Source organism: Musca autumnalis, unplaced genomic scaffold, assembly GCF_047663935.1.
Source record: "Musca autumnalis isolate F117 unplaced genomic scaffold, ASM4766393v1 scaffold_1, whole genome shotgun sequence".
NCBI lineage: Eukaryota > Metazoa > Arthropoda > Insecta > Diptera > Muscidae > Musca > Musca autumnalis.
Genome location: NW_027411644.1, coordinates 330,224,651 through 330,247,764, shown reverse-complemented (window position 1 = coordinate 330,247,764; position 23,114 = coordinate 330,224,651). Strand labels below are relative to the sequence as shown.

At 35.0% G+C, this 23,114-nt stretch overlaps 1 protein-coding gene across 4 annotated transcripts; it reads right to left on the bottom strand.

Annotated features, from left to right (window-relative positions):
• Positions 1-2,468: 2,468 nt before the first annotated feature.
• Positions 2,469-14,865, bottom strand: Sfxn1-3 (Sideroflexin-1-3). 4 transcript variants are annotated; one of them, XR_012409360.1, is made up of 9 exons: positions 14,586-14,865; positions 5,181-5,540; positions 4,687-4,804; positions 4,536-4,611; positions 4,370-4,455; positions 4,174-4,301; positions 3,540-3,697; positions 2,772-3,469; positions 2,469-2,658 (listed from the first exon to the last, which is right to left on the bottom strand). XR_012409360.1 is itself a non-coding variant. In XM_073963402.1 (8 exons), the coding sequence occupies exons 2-8, from the start codon at positions 5,491-5,493 to the stop codon at positions 3,383-3,385; spliced, it is 966 nt and encodes a 321-aa protein (XP_073819503.1). In that variant the 5' UTR covers positions 5,494-5,540; positions 14,586-14,865; the 3' UTR covers positions 2,469-3,382. The 4 variants fall into 4 exon arrangements, 2 of the variants coding, with proteins under 2 accessions (XP_073819503.1, XP_073819504.1); XR_012409361.1 differs by lacking the exon at positions 14,586-14,865 and adding an exon at positions 14,256-14,435; XM_073963402.1 differs by having other exon boundaries at positions 2,469-3,469.
• Positions 14,866-23,114: the final 8,249 nt, after the last annotated feature.

The window sequence follows — 23,114 nt, the reverse complement described above, 5'->3', positions numbered from 1 at the left end:
ACAAAGATATTTCTTGTGATGGTGCACCTCCTGTAGCTGTAATGTTCTTCTTATTTTGAGACATTTTTTTCTTTAGTTTGGATTTAAAATGAGTCCACACTCTGTGCCATTCATCAGGTGTACGGGTTGGTGGATTAATTGCTCCGCAACATCCTTCCACACCTCATCAAAAATGGCCTCAGTTTCGCCAAAAAGTCTGACTCCACAAGCTACGTTAGGGTGGGCTTCCATTTTTTCAACCAACATTTCAAATTGCTATTTTCAAGTAATTTTTTACCATTATAAGTACTGTAACACCAAGAAACGTATATAATATTAAACAAATTCACTTAAAATAAATGAAAATGTTACTTACGTTTAAATTTTTCGTTTTAATTCACTTGAAAAAATGCACGGCGACAGCTAATTTGTTGTCGCCGGAAAATGAACTTTATGGCGACAGAATTTGACGTCGTCGGGCGAAAATTTGCAAGAGGGCTAACACGGCAAAAAGATATACTATAAAGAGTCTATTAAGCAAAATTTGAACTTTAGTGAGGGATGTACTCGAAGGAGTTGTCTAATATAGACCCTGTTAGAACTTGACTTGATGAAACTTTGAGAGATATATTTCGAGCGGTGGTAAAAATATTTGTCGTAAAAGGGATGAAAAAAATACATATACCGTTAATGCTTAGTTTATATTCGGCGTCGTTTCGTGATTTCGAAGGCGTTTCGTGATTTCGCGCGGAATCAAGCAAAATTTATCATGATTTCGCATACAAAAATGAAATCATCTGATTTCGTGATTTCAGCGAAATCAACATCGAAATCACAGTACACATGATATGCAACCCTGATTTTGCCTAAAAAAGTACCAAAAGTTGCAACACTTTTCACGTATCACAATAAACAAGGTAGATGGTCAATTGCTGCAACAAAAAATTTTAGTATCAAAACTTTTAAAAAATTTGTAAAAAAATATTAAATTATTTTGTTACAATGCTATTTTTCATTGTGTTCACGTACTTTTTAATGGTAATGTTAGAAAAAAGAGCGAATTGTCAAAAAATGGTTCCCGATACAAATTTCTTAAAAAATACAGAAAGTGACGGAAATTGCAAAAAATTCCAGCAGAAATGTCAAAATCAACGAATCAGCTATCGTATTTAGATGCCAAAGAACATGCTGCTAGTTTCTACTAGGCAACAATTGTATTGCAGAAAACAGGAGAAAGGGCGTCATTCGGCGCTATTTTTGTTAAAAGAGAAGTGCAAGTCTTGCTAGAATTCGGAGTACGTGAACGTATTTTTAGCACTAAACGGAAAAACTACTGCAAGTAGTAATATTTTGCAGGTTCCGAACACAGCTTTTATCTATCAAAATTTATTATTTGGTGTCTCAACGATAAAATATTTTTTTTTCATTTGTTAGTACTAGACACAATTAATACGATATATAGATAATTCTACGATAATTTTCGAAATAAAGTTGTAAAGTTCTATATTGTCGTATATTTTTGATGACTAATTCAATTTACAACAACTTGTTTTGAAAATTCATGTTCGATCAGCTGCGCATATGCATCTACCTTGATTGTTGTGATATGTTTGAAATCAACAAAAAATAAGTTGGTCTGTTCCTTTACTTTTGAAAGTGGTAAAACCGGCAAAAGTAGCAAAAGTTGTAATCTGCTTCCATATGAATTGTATGGTGTCTGTAGTAAAGGAACGCTTTTCGAGTAAAAAGTTGTAAAACTTGAAGATTCTTGCACGTAAAGGAACAGAGCTAGTGTAAACACCGGGGTGTATTTCAGGATTTCGTGAAATCCAGTGGATCTTGGAGCATAAGTATAATCTTGGCATAGTCCCGGTCCACACTAGAGTGATTTCATTGAAAAAATTGCATGAAATTATGCGTCTCTAGATCGACTTCCATAGTAGAGTAAAATCATAAAATTGCTGTAGTGGGGAGTTCGATTTAAGAACACCTAATTTCATGAAATTTTTTAATGAAATTCACGCTTGTGTGGACTGGGACATAAGAAAACATGAAATATATGTTCTGTTCCAGAACTGCAAGTATCTACTAATTTTTACTATTTTTGTCGATAACATAAAGGAAAAATTGTTATCGTAGTAACAATTTTTAGATTCTTGCAGGTTCTGGAACAGGCATTTACATTTTAGACTTTCAGAATGTTTTGAAGAATTTCTGAGCAAGATATATGGACGATTTTTGCATAAGGTTACTTGGTTCGACTTCCAATAGTTTTGCAGCTACTGACCAGAATTCTAGAAATTATTGGATTACTAGTGGGAATGTGCAATTCGTTCGAAATTGGTTGCCTTTTTTTGTTTAATTTTATCCCGTTTTTCAAAATGATGAAAAAATTAACTGATTGCATTTGATATAATTCGCTGTGAACAATGACGAATGAATGTGTTTTGATTTGTAGAAATCGATGAAGATTAAAAAAAAAAACAGCATTTTTAAAGAAGAACACAGCAAACAAGTCCATTTTGTTTATTCATAACATAATATTTAAACATAACATAATATTTAAAAAAGAGAGAAAATACAATGAATAATGATAACATATTCTATTAAAGAATCAAAATGTCATTTATTTCTTTCTGTTTCATTAATTTCAAATGAGACAGATGGCAAAAATTAGGTCTGTTCCAGAACTGCAAGAATCTACTAATTTTTACTATTTTTCCCGATAAAATAAACGAAAAAATGTTATCGTAGTAAAAAATAGTAGCTTCTTGCAGGTTCTGGAACAGAGCAATACTTTCTGCAATCAAAGTAAAATCTATTATTCTGATCACAGCTGTAATATGTTGATGTACATACACACATATATTCATACATACGTAAAGTGAGTAGTTGTAAATAAGTTATTGAGGTATTTCATTATATATTTTAAAAGCTAAATAGATGCATGTTTTAATTGAAATAACAAAACAAATATTCATATAAATATACATACATAAATATTCGTAATAAAACTACATAGAATTGAACACTGATTGAAATAAATGCAATATAAATTGGAATATGATAAACATTATTAACATTATTAGAAATACACAACTATATGGAAAACACTCAAATGTGGGTTTTTGCTTTTCTTTTTGCTTATGGACAAACATTGGCAACTAAACTAGGAGTAATGAACTTAATCGTAATAATTATTGATTGTTTTTTATACTCATTAACGATTCTTTGCTGTAGTTGTTACTGCAAATTATTGTCAAACACATTTATTTGTAACAAAATAATTAAAAGTGTTCCTATTTTTGTTCAAATTTTCTAAGCTCTTTTTCCCATTTTTTAGAGTAGAAGCCACACAGATGCTGTGACCGCTCTCACATTTTTTTATGATGTGACAGGTGGTTTACAAACCCTTATTAAACCATACTTCAGTCATAGTGGGATTCTTCTTTTTAATTTCTTCCTTAACCTCAGGTTCCAAACTGTCAACCTAGAATTGCAGAGTTGTAAGTGGAAATTAGATTTCAAAATTACATTAAAGATGAAAAGGGGAAACTTACATTGATGGCAGCCCTTTGGCTAAAGAAAGCACAACCTAATGGAGTGGCGAAGATCAATACAAAGCCACAGAACAGTGTTTGAATGGGTGCACTAGCCTTGGGGAAACGTTTGAGGAAACCACCCTTTTCCAATTTGTTAATCAGTAAAGGTGTGAGTACTGAAAACAAAAAGAACAAAATAAGTTACAAATTACACGAAATTTTTCTTAAGTCTGCTATTCACGAGGTGTATTCACGTATATAAATCCTTGTGGAGCAGCCAATTACCACCTCAAATGTGTTCAGGTGAAAATCGCATTATGCATTTTCTTATTCTAAAACATACAGCATCTTGAGATCTTAAATTTTGAGCACTTCAAAATACTGTATATATTTAGAAAAAAATAATAGTAATATATCGGACCTGCTCAACAAAAATCAAAATTTTCTATTTTTCAGTAGAGACAAAAACTGTTGATACATGAAGAGTGATATAACGGTATTTTTTGACGAAAGATTAGACAAAATAATGCGAGGTTTTTACAGTGGGTGGAGTTGACCATTGTCTATAATTTTTTAACAAAAAGTGAAAATTTAAAAATTTTGAGTTGTTGAACAGGCGCGATATAAGTTTTGATCAATTCAACTAACTTACCCATGCCAGGCGTTGCCATAGCAATTCTACTCGCAACAACAGCGGTAATTCCAACAGCGGCTGCCTTCTTAGAAATACCCATTTCATTGTTTTGTTCATCCAGAAGAGTAACACCATTCTTCAATTCTCTACAAAAACAATGTTATAAACATATTAATATTTTCGATTTGAAATAAAATCGGATATCTTTACTTACTGTAAACGCATCATAGGTACATTGATGCAATTAGCAGCTGCAACAGCAGCCAAAGGTACAAGGCGTCCAATCAATGGATTTAAGTTCTGCAATCAAAACAAGAATATCCCAATATAAATGATCAAATGTTTCAAGAAACGATTGTTTTCGCTGCTTCTAAGCTCACCTTAACTAATCTGTTCAAGGACAAAGCAGTTGTCAGAGCACCACCAGTAGCCAAAATGTAGGACGTCACCAATTGCCTATTTCACACACAAAAATTGAAATAATAAATTAATTTAGACAACAACATTTAAGGGCCGATTTTGAATACTCACTCTTTTGAGATTGGTGTTGAGCCGGAACGATTTGTGTAGTTAACGACAGCGTTAAATGTTTGATTGACCCATTGCCAGAAGACTACAGCTGGTGTGGTTTTGTAGAATGAAAGCATGCCTGTGAGGAAGCAGTAAAAAAACAAATGTTATAGTAAACATAGAATGGACATGGGCGAAGCGAAGCGAACGGTGCACTGTGGTCCCCAATATTTTTGTCGTTCTTTCCCATACAAGCTAAACCACAGTGCACTACGCAACTCAAATACAAACATTTTTATTTTAATTGAATTATTCAATCTTGTTTAGAAGAAAAACGAATGTCAAGCGTGCGTTAAAAATATCAATTGCTTCCACACTTTTGTATGTGTGTGTGAAATTTCATTCGTACATTGAACCCGCTGAGATAAACTTGAAAATTGTCAATTCAATTTACGGCACACATTTCGAATTGTTACATAATTTTTTTTTCTTTTTCAAAAAAGCACTTTACTTACATCCAGTAATCAATGTGTTCATCGGTACTTGGGCTGACATGCGACCAATAATCAATGATTTCTCTCCAGTTTCGGGATGAAAAGCTGAATCGTACAAATATTTGGCTCTCCACAAATCTTCAACATTCTTGACTTCAGGTACAGGTTTTCCAGCACGATAATCGGTCACAATACGTTTGGCGCGTTCCAATTCAGCATTTGAGGCCAACAAATTGAGGGGATTTGTCAGGAGGAAGAAATGTTTGGCACGATTCATATAAGTGCTTTGATCATATTTAGGCTGATCGATATCGATTCTGGCAATGTCGGACATTTTTAGTAGTTTCTTAGTTTGTTTCTATGGCCAAATAACAAATCAAACTGAAACGAGTTAAAGAAGATGGTAAAGTAAAATTAAGTAAAAGTGTATAATATACATATATAATATGTGGATATTTTTTATATTTTCATTTTTAATATGCATATACATTTGTACATATTAACTAAATCTTGGAAATACATAATTTCTTTAAAAATTTTGATTTTGGCTCATTCTGGAACCAAAAGGATAAATGCCAAAAGTAGAAAATATTCGAAGTGACACATTCTGATCACAGGTGTGACACATTTGAGGGCATATGTTGGATATCGTGCCTGTCTGCGCAACTGCATGCGTGTTGAATGCTAAAACTCTAACTCATATGTAAGGGATACCTTTGTTGGACATCTGACTAACTATCGAATCATCATCAATGATCTAGTGCAAGATAAGACTGGACGTATTGAAATTCGTTTCACCCCAAAACCGCTGTATGGAAGAAATGTTATGCAACACCTGGAACTCTGTAGCCTGAATGGTCAGAATGCTGCGTGGAATAACTGCTTCTACGTGAAAACTTCTTCCAAATGTCCCCGTGTTACGAGAGGAAGGCTGGTGGGGCCACTTTTCTGATTTCTTTTTGCTACCGAATCGCAATGCGCCCTATGCTCTAGTGGGAGTTAAAGGAATAAAATAATAATAAATATTTCAAATTTAATGTTGCTATTATGTGATGCTGTACAAGTAAGATGATTCGATTAGTATACTTTTAGGCGAATATTTGATAAGACTGTCAAAACGAACAAATAACTGTTTGGACGAAATACGATATTAAATATGATTCAAAAGTTATCGACTACAGGTGTGTTCGTTTACTCAACAATTTGTACAAGTTCAGTAACTTCTTCTAATCGGCTAAAGCTGGGTACACATTGTCAGTTTTGAATGACAGCTTTGTTGGTGCTTGCTAGTGTGGCCGTTCATTTTTGTCATTCATCATGCAACCACAAAATGTTTCGTGGTTGCTGGTCAGTTTGACAGTTATCGATAATTGCGAAATATCGACATTCAAAACTGACAATGTGTACTGCACTTAAGTGGGGTACACACGATTAGTTTTGACTGTCAGTTTTGCTCAAATAATCGGTTGCTTGTCAGTGTGGCCGTTCACTTTTGTCAGTCATCAGGCAACCACAAAATATTTTGTGGTTGCTGGACGGTTGGACAGTTATCGATAATTCCGAAAAATCGACAGTCAAAACTGATCGTGTGTACCCCGCTTTAAGGTCTTTTGCATTATACTGTAGAGTAAACGAACAACATCCACTAACAATTTGTACAAATTTTGGGTAAACGAACACACACTATATTCCAAAAGAAAGTCAATCAGTAAATAGCATGACGGGCTAGGAATAGCATTTCCGCCGTCCTGGTAGGTAGTAATTATATTATTTAACGGAACGGCGGCTTAAACCTATTTAGCAAAAGTGAAGAGTTACGGACTGCAGAGAAGGAACGAACATTCTTGGAGAATGTTATTGTAAGGAACAATCCTTCAGTGTTTAGGTATAATACCTCAGCTCCTCTACGTACAAGAATCTTGAAGCTTTGCAACATTTTGTTCGAACAGGCTATTATTTATTTATTTCATACGGTTAATTTTTACAAACTATATATAAGAAATTAAAGAAATAATTTTATTGAAAATAAAGTGTCTCCTTTATATCATAACTACTCATCATATGTATATTATCAACATATAAAATAGATAAGAATTAATAAAGAATTTTCAAAAATATCATCGGTATAGCCAAGATTTCTTTCCTTATGCCATAGCTATCCCACCCACAAAGAAGAAAAAAACAGTGTAATTTGAATAAGAGCAGGTCACTAATTTTGGAACTTATACAATTAAAAAAGTGAAGGATTATACCGAATACCTATGAAATAACTTGCATTTAAAGTAATTGTGGTTTATTTACAGCATTCGATGTTCGTACCATACTGGTCAGAAGATGTTCTATGAAAAATTATTGAGGACCGCACTTTAAATAACTCACATGACAGTTCTTTCTTCATTTATTTTCCAAAATTACATTTCCCAATAGATGCATTCACTGAAGGACGCGCCGCTGCTGCTGCTTCATAATAAAAACCATTCATGTTAAAAAAGAAACATATAACTCCGTGTGTAGTGGTTGGAGCGCAAGTTAACTCTCGAACGGATCTGCCAATTTGGTCCAAAATTTGACTTTCGTAATATTTTGTCCAAACTTAGCTTAAATTCGAAGATAAGCCATATCGGTATACTCCTTCAGGTATAAAAGTTCAAAAATGTTCGGAAAAAATGTGCGCACGATAAGTCTTGAAGGGAGTGACCGATGTGGTCCATACATTACACACCCTAATATATCTACCAGATGTATATCAGTTTTGAATGCGGATTATATTTGTCCACTCCTTTTCGTACCTCCCACACAAAATTTCGGATAAGTTCACTTTAAGACCGGCTCTCGAATCACTTTTATTTCCGTTGAAGCAACATGCATTCTCTGCCTCAATTACGACGTTGAACGTTTTATCAGAGGCAAGTCCATTCTTCTAGAGAAAACTGCCCGAAAGGTGTAAAAACCCCATAGCACCATATGTAGTCGCTGGAGAGCACTATAACTCTCGAAGTGATCAACCGATTTGGTCCAAAATTTGGCTTTCGTCATATTTTGTCCAAATTTAGTCTCAGTTCGAAGATGGGCAACAACATCAGGTACTTCCCCCTCAATATTTAAAAAATTTCACTAAAAATGCAAAATGGAAAGCACGATGTCTCTTGAACGGGGCAACCAATTTGTTCAAAACTTTGGATATCCTAATATGTTGTCTGATTTAGTTTAACTTCCAAAATGACCGATATCGATTTTCTGGTCCAAAATTATGCGATGACGCACTGAAATTGCTAGTGTGCGCGATATCTATCAAAAATAAGATCAACTTTCGTAATGGACTATGCCGGTCCATTCCTTTAAATGCCTCCCCCGCAACACTTTTGAATTTCCACAAAATTCTGAAAAGACCCTAAATACATTCGATCTGCCCGTAGATGATAGTTTAAATCAGTGATGGAGACCAACAACAACTTTCCTATGCCCGCGGGCATACGACACACACGTACACTGTAAACACATTCGTTTGGTTAATGCGTTCCCTGCAAACCAAATGTCTGATGTCCGACACGTCTGAACAATTTCGGAAGCAAAGTCGTTCAGATTTCGTTCCGATTTCTAAACGATTTTCCGGATAGGAAATAGTTCAGATTTTGTACCGATTTCGGAATGAATGTCGGAAAGAAATATCCTATCCGAATTTCTCAACGATTTTCTTCAGATTTCGTAACGAAATCGGACCGAAGTCGATCCGATGCCGCTAAGACATTTCGTTCCGAAATTATGTCAACCACTTCATACAACTTTCGTTAAGATATCGTTACGATTTCGGATCAGATATCGAACGTATCGTCCGAATTTTGTTCCGATTTCGTTACGATGTCGGTAGGATTGGTTTGCTGGGTTGTTTACGTTTCCACTCACACTAGTGTGTTTTTGGCCATCACTGGTTTAAATTCAGATAGGCTGAGGGTATATCTCTGTCGGCAAAAATCTAAAATTCAAACTTAAAGTTTTAGCGGCAAGTAGAAAAATATCTAACCAGCTTAATATGTACATATGTATGTTCGGTTGAACTATCAGCAAAAGCATCATTAATTGTCACAGGGCATGCTGTTTTCTTCTTCCTTCTTTTACTGGTCACTCACATTTATCTTCAAGATGTAGTTCATTGACTTGGATGGATAATGAAAACTAAGACCACAACAACAAACTAAATTGTCGTCGGCAAATATTTCATTACTTAACTATAATCATATATGTATGTATGTATGTATATTGTTTTAGCGACTGTTGTTTATCAGTTGTTAGTGTTTATATTTTGATTCCGACAAGTTCGAATATTTATAACACATCAATCTAATTCTAATAATATTAGACTCCCTATCTTAATGAGTACCACAATTAAGAGTGGTAATCAAAGTATGTACAAATAAATGTATGTACCCTATGTATGTCATTGAGCGTGTGTTTGTTTCAAATGTTTCTAAATTAGATTAGTGTCATTAATTGAAAAACAATTTCTTAAATAATTGAATATAACATGGCAACAAAATGACTTTCTAACTGGGAATCATATCAATAGGGGAACTGTTTTTAAAATTCTGTTGACTGTTACATATATTAAAAAACAGAGGATGAGGGTTAATTAAGATACAATAATTTAAAGCAGTAATAAATAAAATAAGGAAGTCTATTTCCCCATAATCGCATCTATAATGCGGATGGCCTCTGCAGCCAATGCTTTTCTTTTCTCCTATATTAATATTATATTCACTATGATATTAATATAAATAAATAAATAAATAAATGCGGAAGGAAACTAGTCCTAATCTACAAAGAACTGTCACCACAGATCATTATTTAACAAAAAACTGTAGGTGTTATTAAAGTAAAATTAAAAAAAAAAAAAAAAAAAACAATACAAGTTGTTGCAACAAAAATCAAAGCGATCCTAAACTGAACTTTTCCAATTGATCCTAAACTGAACTTCGTAATTGAGGCAGCGAATGCAAGTCGCTTCAACAAAAATCAAATTGATTCGAGAGCAGGTCTTAAAGTGAACTTATCCGAAATTTTGGATGGGAGGTATCCGAAGGAGTGGACCGATTGAGTCCATATTGGAACCTCATCTAAGTCTGATAGAAATTTCACGATGTGCATAGTATACACCAAATCGATTACTCCCTTCAAGAGTAATCGTGCGCACAAATTTTCCGAACATTTTCGAACTTTTGTGGGGGAGGTACCGGAAGGTGTGGACCGATATAACCCAACTTCGAACTAAGTTTGGACAAAATATTACGACCAAATTATGGTCCGAATCGGTTGATCCGTTCGAGAATTATCGTGCGCTCCAGCAAGCCAGACTGACGGGCATGGCTTAATTAGCTCCAAATTGTATGAAACGGATTTCGTTCAAACATACCTGGGGTCTAAAACATTATTTCGATGAGACATATTTTGTCCGTATGAAAGTGTATATACCCTCGTTAGCATAAATGCTGAGGGTATAACTAGAAACGTTTTAAATACTTTTTCGCATCGCGAGAACGCTGCTTAAGATATTAAGGTAATTAATTAATTAATTGATGGGCAATTTCAATGTTTTTTATTCCACTTAAGCTCTATTGGAAAAGGTTATCTCGGATAGTCGAGTCATAATTAACATAGACGTGTTTGTATGTATTTTGGATATGAGGTGGAATTATAAAATACTTTAGGTTGCAATTTTTTCATTTCTTTTTGCTGATGATTCGAGGTTAAAGGAACGTTTATTTTATAGTTTATCATATCGACCCAATTCTACCAAGTGTTAACAATACACATAATAAGTACAGAAAAATATACATATAAACAATATACATACATATATGTATTTGTATGTACATATTTTTTGTTTGTTGATCACTCTAGGCTAATTCACACTTAATATTTTGCTGTTATGGTGTGGATGTTGTTTGGCAATTGTCTGACTATGATTTAAAAAAAAATCAATGTGTTTCGCGATAAACTATGATCCCTAAAACCCAGATTACAACAAATACCAAAAGGGTACAACTTTTGATTTGTTTTTAGATTAGCAAAATATTTTTGGACTATATTCAAATATGCCAAATATGTTGAAAAAAGTGACAACCCAGTTAACATCTATTTTAGAGTTCTTACCGAATCTCTGCACACGTTGCTGAAATCTTTCCGAATCGGAAAGTTTTGTTGAGAAGTCGTTAAATTTTCTAACTAAACGTCAGAAAATCTCGAAAAAACTGACATCAGAGCCGAGCCTACGGCTAATGCCATGTTTATATTATAGCGTTTTGCAGGGTTAACCTTCTTAATGAGGATTTATTTGACGTATACGCATAGGAATTGACATTAGAAACCCAGTGGGTTTGTTAAATCCGGTCATATATAAACGTACTATAAAATTGTTTTCTTTGCCTACTTATAAGAATAAAAGAGCAAAGGCAATGCAGATCAAATTTTTCTTTATTCTTTTAACAGAAATGGCGCCCAACTTCACTGAAACCTTGGATGGGGTTTCGGCTTTACGTTGTCGATGTTGACACCGGATAAAATAATGGTGCAGTCATCTGCATACGACACCACCGAAATATCTGGTGTAGGTGGGTGGTTAACAAGGTAGATATTAAATAAAATAATGGACAGTACTCCACTTGGGGGTATTCCAATTTTGATCTTGCGGAACTTGGAGTTTTGGCTTCAGAATTCAACGAAGATTTGGCAGTTGCTTATCCAACGTTTGACATCATTAGGAATGGTGGAATACATGATGTCGGAAAACAGCATGGAATAGTCGGCCGTGTCGCACGCGTTGGACAGATCAAGTGCTGGCACAATGGTACGTTCGTGTGGTCGTAGCTGTCTTTACGATTCGCCATCTTCGTGGTATATCTTGCAAAGCCGTGATGTAGAGCAAGATGTTTCAGGAATGGAAGCAGTAGGGATTATAAAACATTTGCTACAGATCAAAGAAGGGAGATCGGGTAGTACAATTCTTCACTGGTTACAGACTTTATAATTATGCGAGCCACCTTAAAAATGTCCGGAATTACCAATTGGGAAACTGATAGTTCCAAGACCTGCACGATATTTTTATTACATAAATACAATTCGGAGAAACATTCGAAATACTTAAGAAAAATTTGATAGATTAACTATGGAAATTAATTCCCGAATTTTGGACGAAAATAGCTACTAGCAGTCCTTCTGCAACAATATTCGAGGTCTCATATGCAAATAAATGATGCTAGCGTTTGGAAATGGAACTAAACTAAATCCGGGCAAGGGTAATATGAAGATATTTTCGGTTCCTACTTCGTAAAAATCGAAAGTTTCGTTGTATATTTGGTCTAAAATGTATTGTAATTTTAGAAAACAGTTTTGGAAATCTTGTTATGTCAAGACATATTGGAAATAACGAGGAATAACAGATAATTAAGAACGAAAATTTCCTCGAAAATAATGCATTTCTTCAATAGGTTACCCCACGTGTATACCTGGGCAATTTACTACATTTCATTAAAATTTATGTACTAATTTTGAACCATTCGGTAAAGAAATAATATTCCCTAGAAGTAAAAACTGTTATTTTGCAATTTTGTAAGCCATATCTCACGTTCATAGTAAGCGTAGAATTTCAGTCGTACGCAGACAGTATGAAGACTTGTATAGCTTAATTGTTGCTCATAATTTTTCACAGTTTTCGACATAAAATGATTTACGAAACCGTATTCTAAAACTTCATTACATTTTTTGGCAAATATAAAACGGAACATGTGATTTTTACGGCGTTAAAACAAAAAATGTATATTACCCTAGCCCGTATGAGAGACCTCGAATGTTGTTCCAGAAGGACTACTATTAGCTATTTTCGTCAAAAATTCGGGAATAAATTGCCAAAGTTAATCATATCTATACATTTTTTTAAGTATTTCGAATGTTCGTCCGACCTTTTATTCATGCACAATTTTAAATAAAAATATCGTTATTTTTAAATTTTCCACTAGACGATATGAACAAAAATTAGTGGTACTTTGCGTAAAAAATTCTTAAATACCACAAACAAGTGGTGCTTCTAGGAGTACGAATACGAACTTTGCCATCCACATAGGCGACATCTATACCTAAATGACGGAATAAATTAAACATTGGTTTTGCTATTTTTAAATCTTCCCTCTTCATAGTAATTCCCATCAATTGTTTCATATTTGCGATTTTATCCAGTATTGGGGGGTCTTTGTTCTTTCCAAGCATTTGCAATTGTTACATACTTCTTATCAGATTGTCGCCATTAGTACGTCGTCCACTCTTTATGTAAAAAAGCATTTCAGAAATGAAAATTTGCAAACAACGTTCCCAGAATTATCAATCTTACCAACGATTTACCTTATTTATGGTCGCTTGGTTTAGGTAACAGCCGACAATAATTTCTAGGAGTACATATTTCCCACAATATGGTCAACATTATACAATGTTTGCTATAATTCTTATATGATACATTGTGCATTATGTTTAATGTTTTGTTGTTTTTTATTTCATTTATGTGTTTACTGTTTTTTATCTGCCTTCATAAAATGCTACAGCAACAACAACAACAACATAATTTCCATATCACAGATAACGATTTTTTCACTAAAAAATTTTAACGAAAACAACAACAAGAACTCATATTGATTAACAGAAAATAGTTCACATTTCAAGAGCAATGTCACCGAAGTTCAAAGCACACACCATCCATGAACATCATAGACCTGTAGCAAACAAGCAATTCGATGCTTTTTTCTAAGCAGTAAATATGCTGAGAACGAACGCAAACAACCACTGCTACGACATAATTTCTTGTTGTGCCGCGAGTGTGTATGTATGTTGAGACGATTAATTTTTTTTTCACTTTTTGCTATAACAAAAGATTAGAACTTGGAAAGAAGCAAATAACGCGTGTACTTTGTATTGATATTGGATGCGACAGACAAATATTCTGTGGGGGCCCCGGAATTGCTGATACCCATCATTTGACTTCTCTTATCGCATTACTTTTTTGACATGGAACAATTGCGGCGACGACAAGTACATAATAAATAACAAATAACTCACTTGTTGTTACATAATGAACAAAAAAACTCATAATCGAGAAATCCTGAAATCATTAGATCAGATTTCAGGGCCGTACCGGATTTTCTTTTCACTGGATAATCGAGAACGGGAACAAATCACTTTCGTATTACGTTGTGATTGCGTAGATTTAGAGCCTTCCTTAACGCCACCTTATAGAGTGGAGTAAAGCCAGCTGTTGTTGAATCATTATTATCCCCCGTTCCGCCCATTCGTCTAAGCAAAACCAGCGAGCAAAGGTATACACACCCCTCTTTGGGCCAAAAATAAAAACATTTCGTTTTGCATTTAATTTCTTTGTTGGTGTTTTACCTTTTCAAAATTCCACTTAGCTAACGTGAAACGAAGAACAAACAACGCGTTTCCTCCCGACTTTCGACCGGTGACTTTGGCAGTAGATTGAAAACTGTTTTTTGCAATTTTAACTATGCCACTTTTACTCGCGTTTCTTGCTTGGTATCTGTTTGTCCGTGGGGAGCAAAGCTAAGGCAACTAAGGCAAGCAGCTGACGTTGGGTAAAAAAGCTTCCTACTACTACGTTTTGGAGTATTCTTCTCGCCTCCCCATGTTCTTTCTCTCTTAGCTCAGATACAAACACGCGCATACTTCACTCTCATTATTAATGATTTGTTTTTTATTCTTTCATTTTGTTTTGGAGAATTCGGTCGTCAAATAGCTAAGCAGCTGATACTGGACGACAGTGTTTTAAAATAATGTTCCATAATATTAGAAAAAGTGACAGTGTCGGCTTTTTTGAATAGCTCAGTTTTTAGTATTGACCAGGCCAAACTTTTTATACACCTTCGCATTTTTGCATATTTTTAAAAAATGTAATGCAAATAATTCTTTTATTAAACAATAGAAGCTGGAGCTTTGTTCGTATTATCGATTATTTTCAATTGTTTGAAATTTCAAAAGTATGCAAAGAGTTTTACCATATTTACTCAACTCAAATTTTCTTTATTTTCAGTAGAGACACAACACTGTTGATACATAAGTATCATTAACCTCAATAGCAAAGAACTTAGATGTTTTCACAATTTTTTAAAATTGAATTGCAAAAAAAAATTATGTTTTTACCATATATGTATAAATAACGGCGAAAATTGTTTGGAGCTACTGTACATGCTATTGATTTTGTTGTCCGCATTTTCAAGAGTATCAAGAAGTGGCAGTGGTTGATGTTTTATCAGTAATATGAGAGTAAACCAGACATAGCAATGCAAAGAGGCATTTCAAAAAATGTGAGAAATGGGAACTTGTTAATAAAACTGGTTTGACTACTCAGTAGTTCACTATCGTCAATAAATTTGAGTTATATGTACAGTATGCAAAACTCATATTCGAACACCCATCAAAAAAGAGTAAAGTCGTTATTTATAGCAGGTATGGCAAAAACGAGTGCATTAATTCATTGGAACGAGAATATTTAAGAATAAATTACATGAAACATAAATATATTTTAACTAGTTCCATCATTTAGGGCTAGATGGCGTTCAGAGTCGAGGCAAAATTTATATTCGAACACCTAAAGGCACTACATTTTTACTTTTTTTGAAGGATTTTTTAGGTAAAGTGTGACTTATTTGCACTTTAATTTCCTGGCGGAGGCCTCTTATGTCCGGACACATAAAATTTAGTAAAGTTAATGTTTGACATATTTTAAACATTGAATTGATGAAAAAACATGAGCTGACAGCATTTATTTTTAATAAGGACCACGTATTTTTGTTTCATATAAATTATTCTTAAATATTCTCTATCCAATAAATGAATGCACTTGTTATAACCTCAGCATTTATGCTAACGAGGGTATATACACTTTCATACCGGCAAAATGTGCCTCATCGAAATAATGGTTTTAGACCCCAAGTATGTTTGGACGAAATGTGTTTCAGACAATTTGGAGTCGATTTAGCAATGTCCGTCCGTCTGTCTGTCTGTCCGTCTGTCTGGCTGGCTGGTGCGCACGATAACTCTCGAATGGATGAACCGATTTGGTCCAAAATTTGGCCTTCGTAATATTTTGTCCAAACTTAGTTTAGGTTCGAAGATGGGTTATATCGGTCCACTCCTTCCGGTACCTCCCCCACAAAAATTCGGAACTGTTCGGAAAATTTGTGCGCACTATAACTCTTGAAGGTAGTAATAGATTTGGTCCATACTTTGCACATGGCGAAATTTGTACTAGACTTAGATGAGGTTCCAATGTGGACTCAATCGGTCCACCCCTTCGGGAACCCCCACACAAATTTTGGGATAAGTTCAGTTTAGGAGTTGTTCTCGAATCGCTTTGATTTTTGTTGTAGCAGCTTGTATTTACTACACTCCATACGACGGTACATTTTTCACCAGGGGCAAGTCCATACTTTCTGAGAAAATAGGCTGAAAGGTACAAAAAAACTGTGTGTAGTGGTTGCAGCGCAAGATAACTCTAAAAGTGGTCTGCCGATTGGTCCAAAATATGGCCTTCGTAATATATTGTGCAAACTTAGTTAAAGTTCAAAGATAGGCCACTCCTTCAGGTACCTCCCCACAAAAGTTCAAAAATGTTCTGACAAATTGTCCACAGCTTGGGGTACCTCCCACACAAAATTTTGGATAAATTCACTTTAAGACCAGCTCTTGAATCACTTTGATTTTTGTTGAAGCAACTTGCATTCGCTGCCTCAATTAAGACAGTAAAAGTTTTTCAGGGGCAAGTCCATACTTCTTTAGAAAACAGCCCGAAAGGTTTAAACATTTTAAACCCCTATGTCACCATATGTTGTGACTGGAGAGCTCGAACCGAATACTGCGTTCGCCAACACTTTGGATATTGCAATATTCCTTCGAATATTAGTTGATATTCGAAGGTGGTGCTCATAGGTCCAGTTCTTCCGGTACCTCCCTCACAAAATATCGAAAATATTCCCGGAAATGGTACGCGCGATTTCTCATAGACGTAGCAACCGATTTGGTCCAAACTTTGGATCTCTATATATTGTCGAAACTTAGTTTATGATCAAATTTGGGCCCTATCTGTCCAATCCTTGTGTTATCAACCACACAAACGTTCAACATTTTTGTATGGTTAGGGTCTGTTCGAGGATCCTTTGGACTTTTTGACCGAAAGTTTTCCTAGTGGCCCTGTTTACAGCGATATTGTGTTTTTTGTAGGCTAGTGTGATAAAAAAGCTCTATCTATCGATATTTCCTCAAATTTTTGAGCTTTAATCCTATCCATACTTTTGTCGGTTCATAGTCTCAAAATTTTTAAAACCCTCCTAAAAACATAAGTTTTTTTTTTGGGAAAAATGTATTTCAATCCACACAGGCTGAGGGTATATCTCTGTCGGCAAAGCCGACTGATACTTTTTTACTTGTTTTAAATATATAAATAACAATTTTACTCATGTATGTACACTGGAAAAATATGTGTGCTAGCCTTTAGGTCAGGGATGCGTTTTTTGCGAAGACAGTATACTCAGCGAGTTGTCTTCGCATTTGCTTTTCTCCCTCACTCGCATCGCGATACATTATATCGAAAATAATAAATGAATAAATTAATTAATAAAAAATAAATAAAATAAATAGCTTATGAATACTCACTAATTCTTCTGTATATACATATAACCAGATTTTGACCCCGCAGCTTCATATATGACACAAAAATAAGAAGACACGTGTCCCTTTCACTATCACTTTAACTTTCTCGGTTATGGGCCCCTAAACGCCTGAGGCTTTGAAAAGGGGTCGTTTTGTCAGGCAAATATCTTCTAAACCGCTTGGAATTTGGGATTATTCGTGGAGGCAAGGTTGTAGCTCTCGTCCTTAAAAATGATAACTGTAAACACATAAAATCAATTCGACCTCATCTTCAAGGTCAAAATCGTCAAGGTAAAATTTCCATTATATTTTTATACCATCAGCCTTTAGGCTAAAGAGGGTATTTACACTTTGATACGACCAAAAATGTGCCTCATCGAAATAATGGTTTTAGACCCCAAGTATGTTTGTACGATATCCGTTTCAGACAATTTTGAGTAGATCTACACGCAGAGAAAAAATATTTTTCGGTTTTGTTGGAACAAAAATATTTATTTTGGTTCCAAAAATGTGTTTATTTTGTACAAATATTGTAATCCAAATCCAAAAATACCATCTTTTGTTCCGAACATAGAAAACAAAAACAACTTTCGAATTTCCGCAATATTGTAAAAATCGTTAACAATACCAATTGTAGGAACAATCATAATCTAAATTTTTTACAAAACATATTGTCAGCCCTGAAAACCAGATACTAAATTTTTTGATTTGAGTGTATATACTTCTCATATACACTTTCCACACAACTTTGATGTAAATATCGCGTATAATATTACGAGCATTGATGAACGCAATACATGGTTTGCTACTTTAGTTGACAACAAAGACAAACAAAAAGCCACAAGCAGCCACCAACACATAAGGAATAATTAAACACCATAACAAACATGAAAAGGAAAGAAGAATGAAACAAAACAGAAACAAATAAAAACAAGAGTCTCACAAGTACATACACACAAAAACAAAGGTAAAGGCAGCATGTCATACAAACACACCACAACTCACCAAAATTGTTTTTTCAACACGGCATCGAATAGCGAGAGAAGAGAAACAAATTTTCGAAGAAAAGAGAGAAATATTGTTCAGTTGACACAAACTATTTTTGGATTTACAATACTACATGAGGAATCCAACAATATGTTAACAATACATATTTTGCTCTTGGAATATTGTTGGATCAAACATATTTTTTTCTCTGCGTGTAGCAATGTCCGTCCATCTGTCTGTCTGGCAGGCTGGTGCGCACGATAACTCTCGAACGGATCAATCGATTCGGTTCAAATTTTGGGTATCGAAATATTTTCTCCAGATTCGATTTAAGTTCGAAGATGGGCCATATAGGTCCACTCCTTCCGGTACCTCCCCCACAAATGTTCAAAAATTGTCGCAAAACTTGTGCGCACGATAACTCTTGTAGGGAATAACCGATTTGGTCCATACTTTGCACATCGTGTAATTTCTACCAAACTTAGATGAGGTTCCAATATGGACTTAATCGGTCCACTCCGTCGGGTACCTCCCACACAAAATTTCGGAAAAGTTCAGTTTAGGACCTGGTCTCGAATCGCTTTGATTTTTGTTTACCCAAGTTGTATTCGCTGTCTTCTTCATTAGGGGCTGTAAGTTTCATTAGGGGCAAGTCCATACTTCCTGAGAAAATACCCTGAAAGTTACAAAAAACCCTATGACACCGTGTGTAGTGGTTGGAGCGCAAGATAACTCTCGAACGGATCTGCCGATTCGGTCCAAAATTTGGCCCACTCCTTCCGGTACCTCCCCCACAAAAGTTCGAAAATGTTCGGAAAATTTGTGCGTACGATAACTCTTGAAGGGAGTAACCGATTTGGTCCATACTTTGCACATTATGAAATTTCTACCAGACTTAGATGAGGTTCCAGTATGGACTCAATCCGTAAACTCCTTCGAGTACCACACAAAATTTCGGAAAAGTTCAGTTTAGGACCTGCTCTCGAATCGCCTTGGTTTTTGTTGTAACATCTTGTATTCACTGTCCCCTATACGAAGGTACAAGTTTCCTCAAGGGCAAGTCCATACTTCCTGAAAAAATAGCCTGAAAGTTGAAAAACAAACCCTATGACACCATGTTTATGGGTGCAACCGCAAGATAATTCTCGAACGGAAATGCCGATTCCGGCCAAAATTTGGCCTTCGTAATATTGTTTCCAAACTTACTTTAAGTTCGTAGATAGGCCATATCGGTCCACTCCTTCAGGTACCTACCCCACAAAAGTTAAAAAATATTCGAAAAAATTGTGCGCACGATAACTCTTGATGGGAGTGACCAATTTGGTCCATACTTTACATATTCTCATAATATCTACCAGATATAGATCAGGTTCGAATATGGACTATATTTGGCCACTCCATCCCGTACCTTCCACACAAAATTTTGGATAAGTTCACTTTAAGACCTGCTATAGAATCACTTTGATTTTTGTTGAAGCAACTTACATTCGCTGCCTCAATTACGATGGTAAAAGTTGTTTCAGGGTCAAGTCCATACTTCTTGAGAAAACAGCCCGAAGGATGTAAAAGCCCCCTATGGCACCCCCGGGTCTTTGTCGGTCCATTCCTTTAAGTACGTTTTCCGCAAAAATTTTGAACTTTAGTCCTAATCAACATTTTTGTCGGTTCATACGACAAAATTTTTGTCCCCCCCTCCCCTAAATACATAAGTTTTTTTTACTCGTTTTCTCGGATTTTAATCTGCAGATATCAAATCGATCAAAATTGAAACAACAACCAACTAGTAAAATGTTCCTAAGATCTCAATAAATAACTTTCTAGAACATACGAACTCTGTAGAAACGGTTCTTCATGACTAGACATTCATGTCAAATTTTGGGACTGGGCATATTTTCGACTTCTGATTAAATTGCAATCGAAACCTATGCAGAATTTATGCATTTAACATATGTATTTTCTTATGCAACAAATATTTCAATAATAGGTACAAAAATTTTGTATGTACAATTTTTCTTTTTAAAATTCTTTTGAGACAAGTCAATGATATAGAAGTACCGAAAATCGGGAGGTATCATTCTATGGGGCTATATGAAGGCCTGAACCTAAACCGACAAGTTTTAGATGCAAAGTTTTTTACCGTCGAGGAAGACTTAATACCAAATTTCAGCCATTTTGGCGGGATATTGAGGCCACAACCTTCAAAATACCGGAAATCGGGAGTTACCGTTCTACAGGGGCTATATGAAGACGTGGACCTATACCGACAAATTTCAGGAAGGACAAGGAAGACTTAATACCACATTTCAGCCATTTCGGAGGGATATTGAGGCCACAACCTTCAAAATAGCAGAAATCCGGAGGTACCGTTCTATGGGGGCTATATGAAGACGTGAACCTATACCGAGAAATTTCAGGTTGAAAGTTTTATACACCCAAAGAAGACTAAATACCACATTTCAGAAGCCGTTCTATGGGGGCTATATGAAGACGTGGACCTTACTGACAAATTTCAGGTGCAAAGTTTTATATTCCCAACGAAGACTTTATACAAAATGTCAGCCATTTAAGTTTGATGTTGAGGCCACAACCTTCAAAATATCGGAAATCGGGAGGTACCGTTATATGGGGGCTATATAAAGACGTGGACCTATGCGGACAAATTTCAGGTGTAAAGTTTCATACACCTTACGAAGACTTAATAACACATTTCAGCCATTTCGGTGGGATTTTTAGACCACAAATCCTTGTATTTTTGCATATGCTCATTTTATGCAAATATGTAAAAATATGTCAAAATATGCACGATATGCAAAATATGCAAAAATTTCTGGGCCTAATTCGTTTTATTTTGTGATAAAACGAGTTTCTGTCTAATCAGATTTGCTCTATGACCATCCTAACCATATATGCATTTGCATAGGATTCCGCTGTCTATTCATGACCAAAATAGTTAAAAAATGTGATTTTTATCCTCTTTTCTTGGTTTTCGCTCCATAGATACTAAACCGTTCAAAATTCAGGAAAGCAATCAAGCACAATAATGTGGCAAGGATATCAGCAAACAACTTTCTGGAACATACGAAATGTCTATATAACAAAGTTGTTTATTGAAATCTTAGGTACATTTTTGTAGTTAACTGTATCCTTAATTTTTGGGCGGTTCGGTATCTGTCGACCAGAACAGGAGAAAAAAGTATAAAAATCTAAAATTGTCGAAAGTTGTTGGCTATTTTCGCATTTAAGAACCGTTCATAGACATTTCGTATATTCCACAAAGTTGTTTGCTGATATCCTTGCTACATTATTGTGCTTTATTGCTTTCTTGAATTTTTAACGGTTTAGTATCTATGGAGCGAAAACCAAGAAAAGAGGATAAAATTCGCATTTGTTTAGCTATTTTGGCCATGAAGAACCATTTTTACAGAGTTCGTATTTTCTAGAAAGTTATTTATTGAGATCTAAGGAACATTTTACTAGTTTGTTGTTTGCTTCAATTTTGATCGGTTTGATATCTACAGACTAAAATCCGAGAAAAAAATATAATGGAAACTTGGCCTTGACGATTTTGGCCTTGAAGATGAGGTCGAATGGATTTTATGTGTTCACAATTATTATTTTTTTAGGACGAGAGCTACAACATTGCATCCACGAGTAATTCCAAATTCCAAGCCGTTTAGAAGATATGTGCCTAACAAAATGAACCCTTTTGACATCAAAGCCTCGGGTCTCTGTGGGCCCATAACCGCGAAAGTTGAAGTGATAGTGGACACATGTCTTCTTATTTTTGGTATTCTATCACGATGTGGTGTTAGAATATGGTTAATAAACCATAACTCAAAAAATGACACACAGTGTAATCCCAAATTATGGTAATATAAATAATAGCTCGGAATCGATGATGAAACTATGTCAGTTCCATCCAAAATAGATGAATGGTGGAAACGAAATGTGCCATTCAGAATAAAATAATGTTCCGATATTTCTACCGTACAGGATCCCTCCCCGAAATGCTACACACTTTTTTTATTACTTCTTAAAATTTTTACTGTTTTAAATTTGTCGAGAAATATGAAAAGTATTGGAGGAAGTATTACAGAGTATAATTTGACTACATCTGTATACTTATTGTCCAAAATATATGATTAATTTGCAGCACAGTTGATGTCAAGTTTAAAGTCGTTTTGAAGGGTCTAATCGTAATTTGGACCGACTATAGTGTTACTGACTTCAGAACAATGTAATATTTATTAAACGTTTGTGGCATAA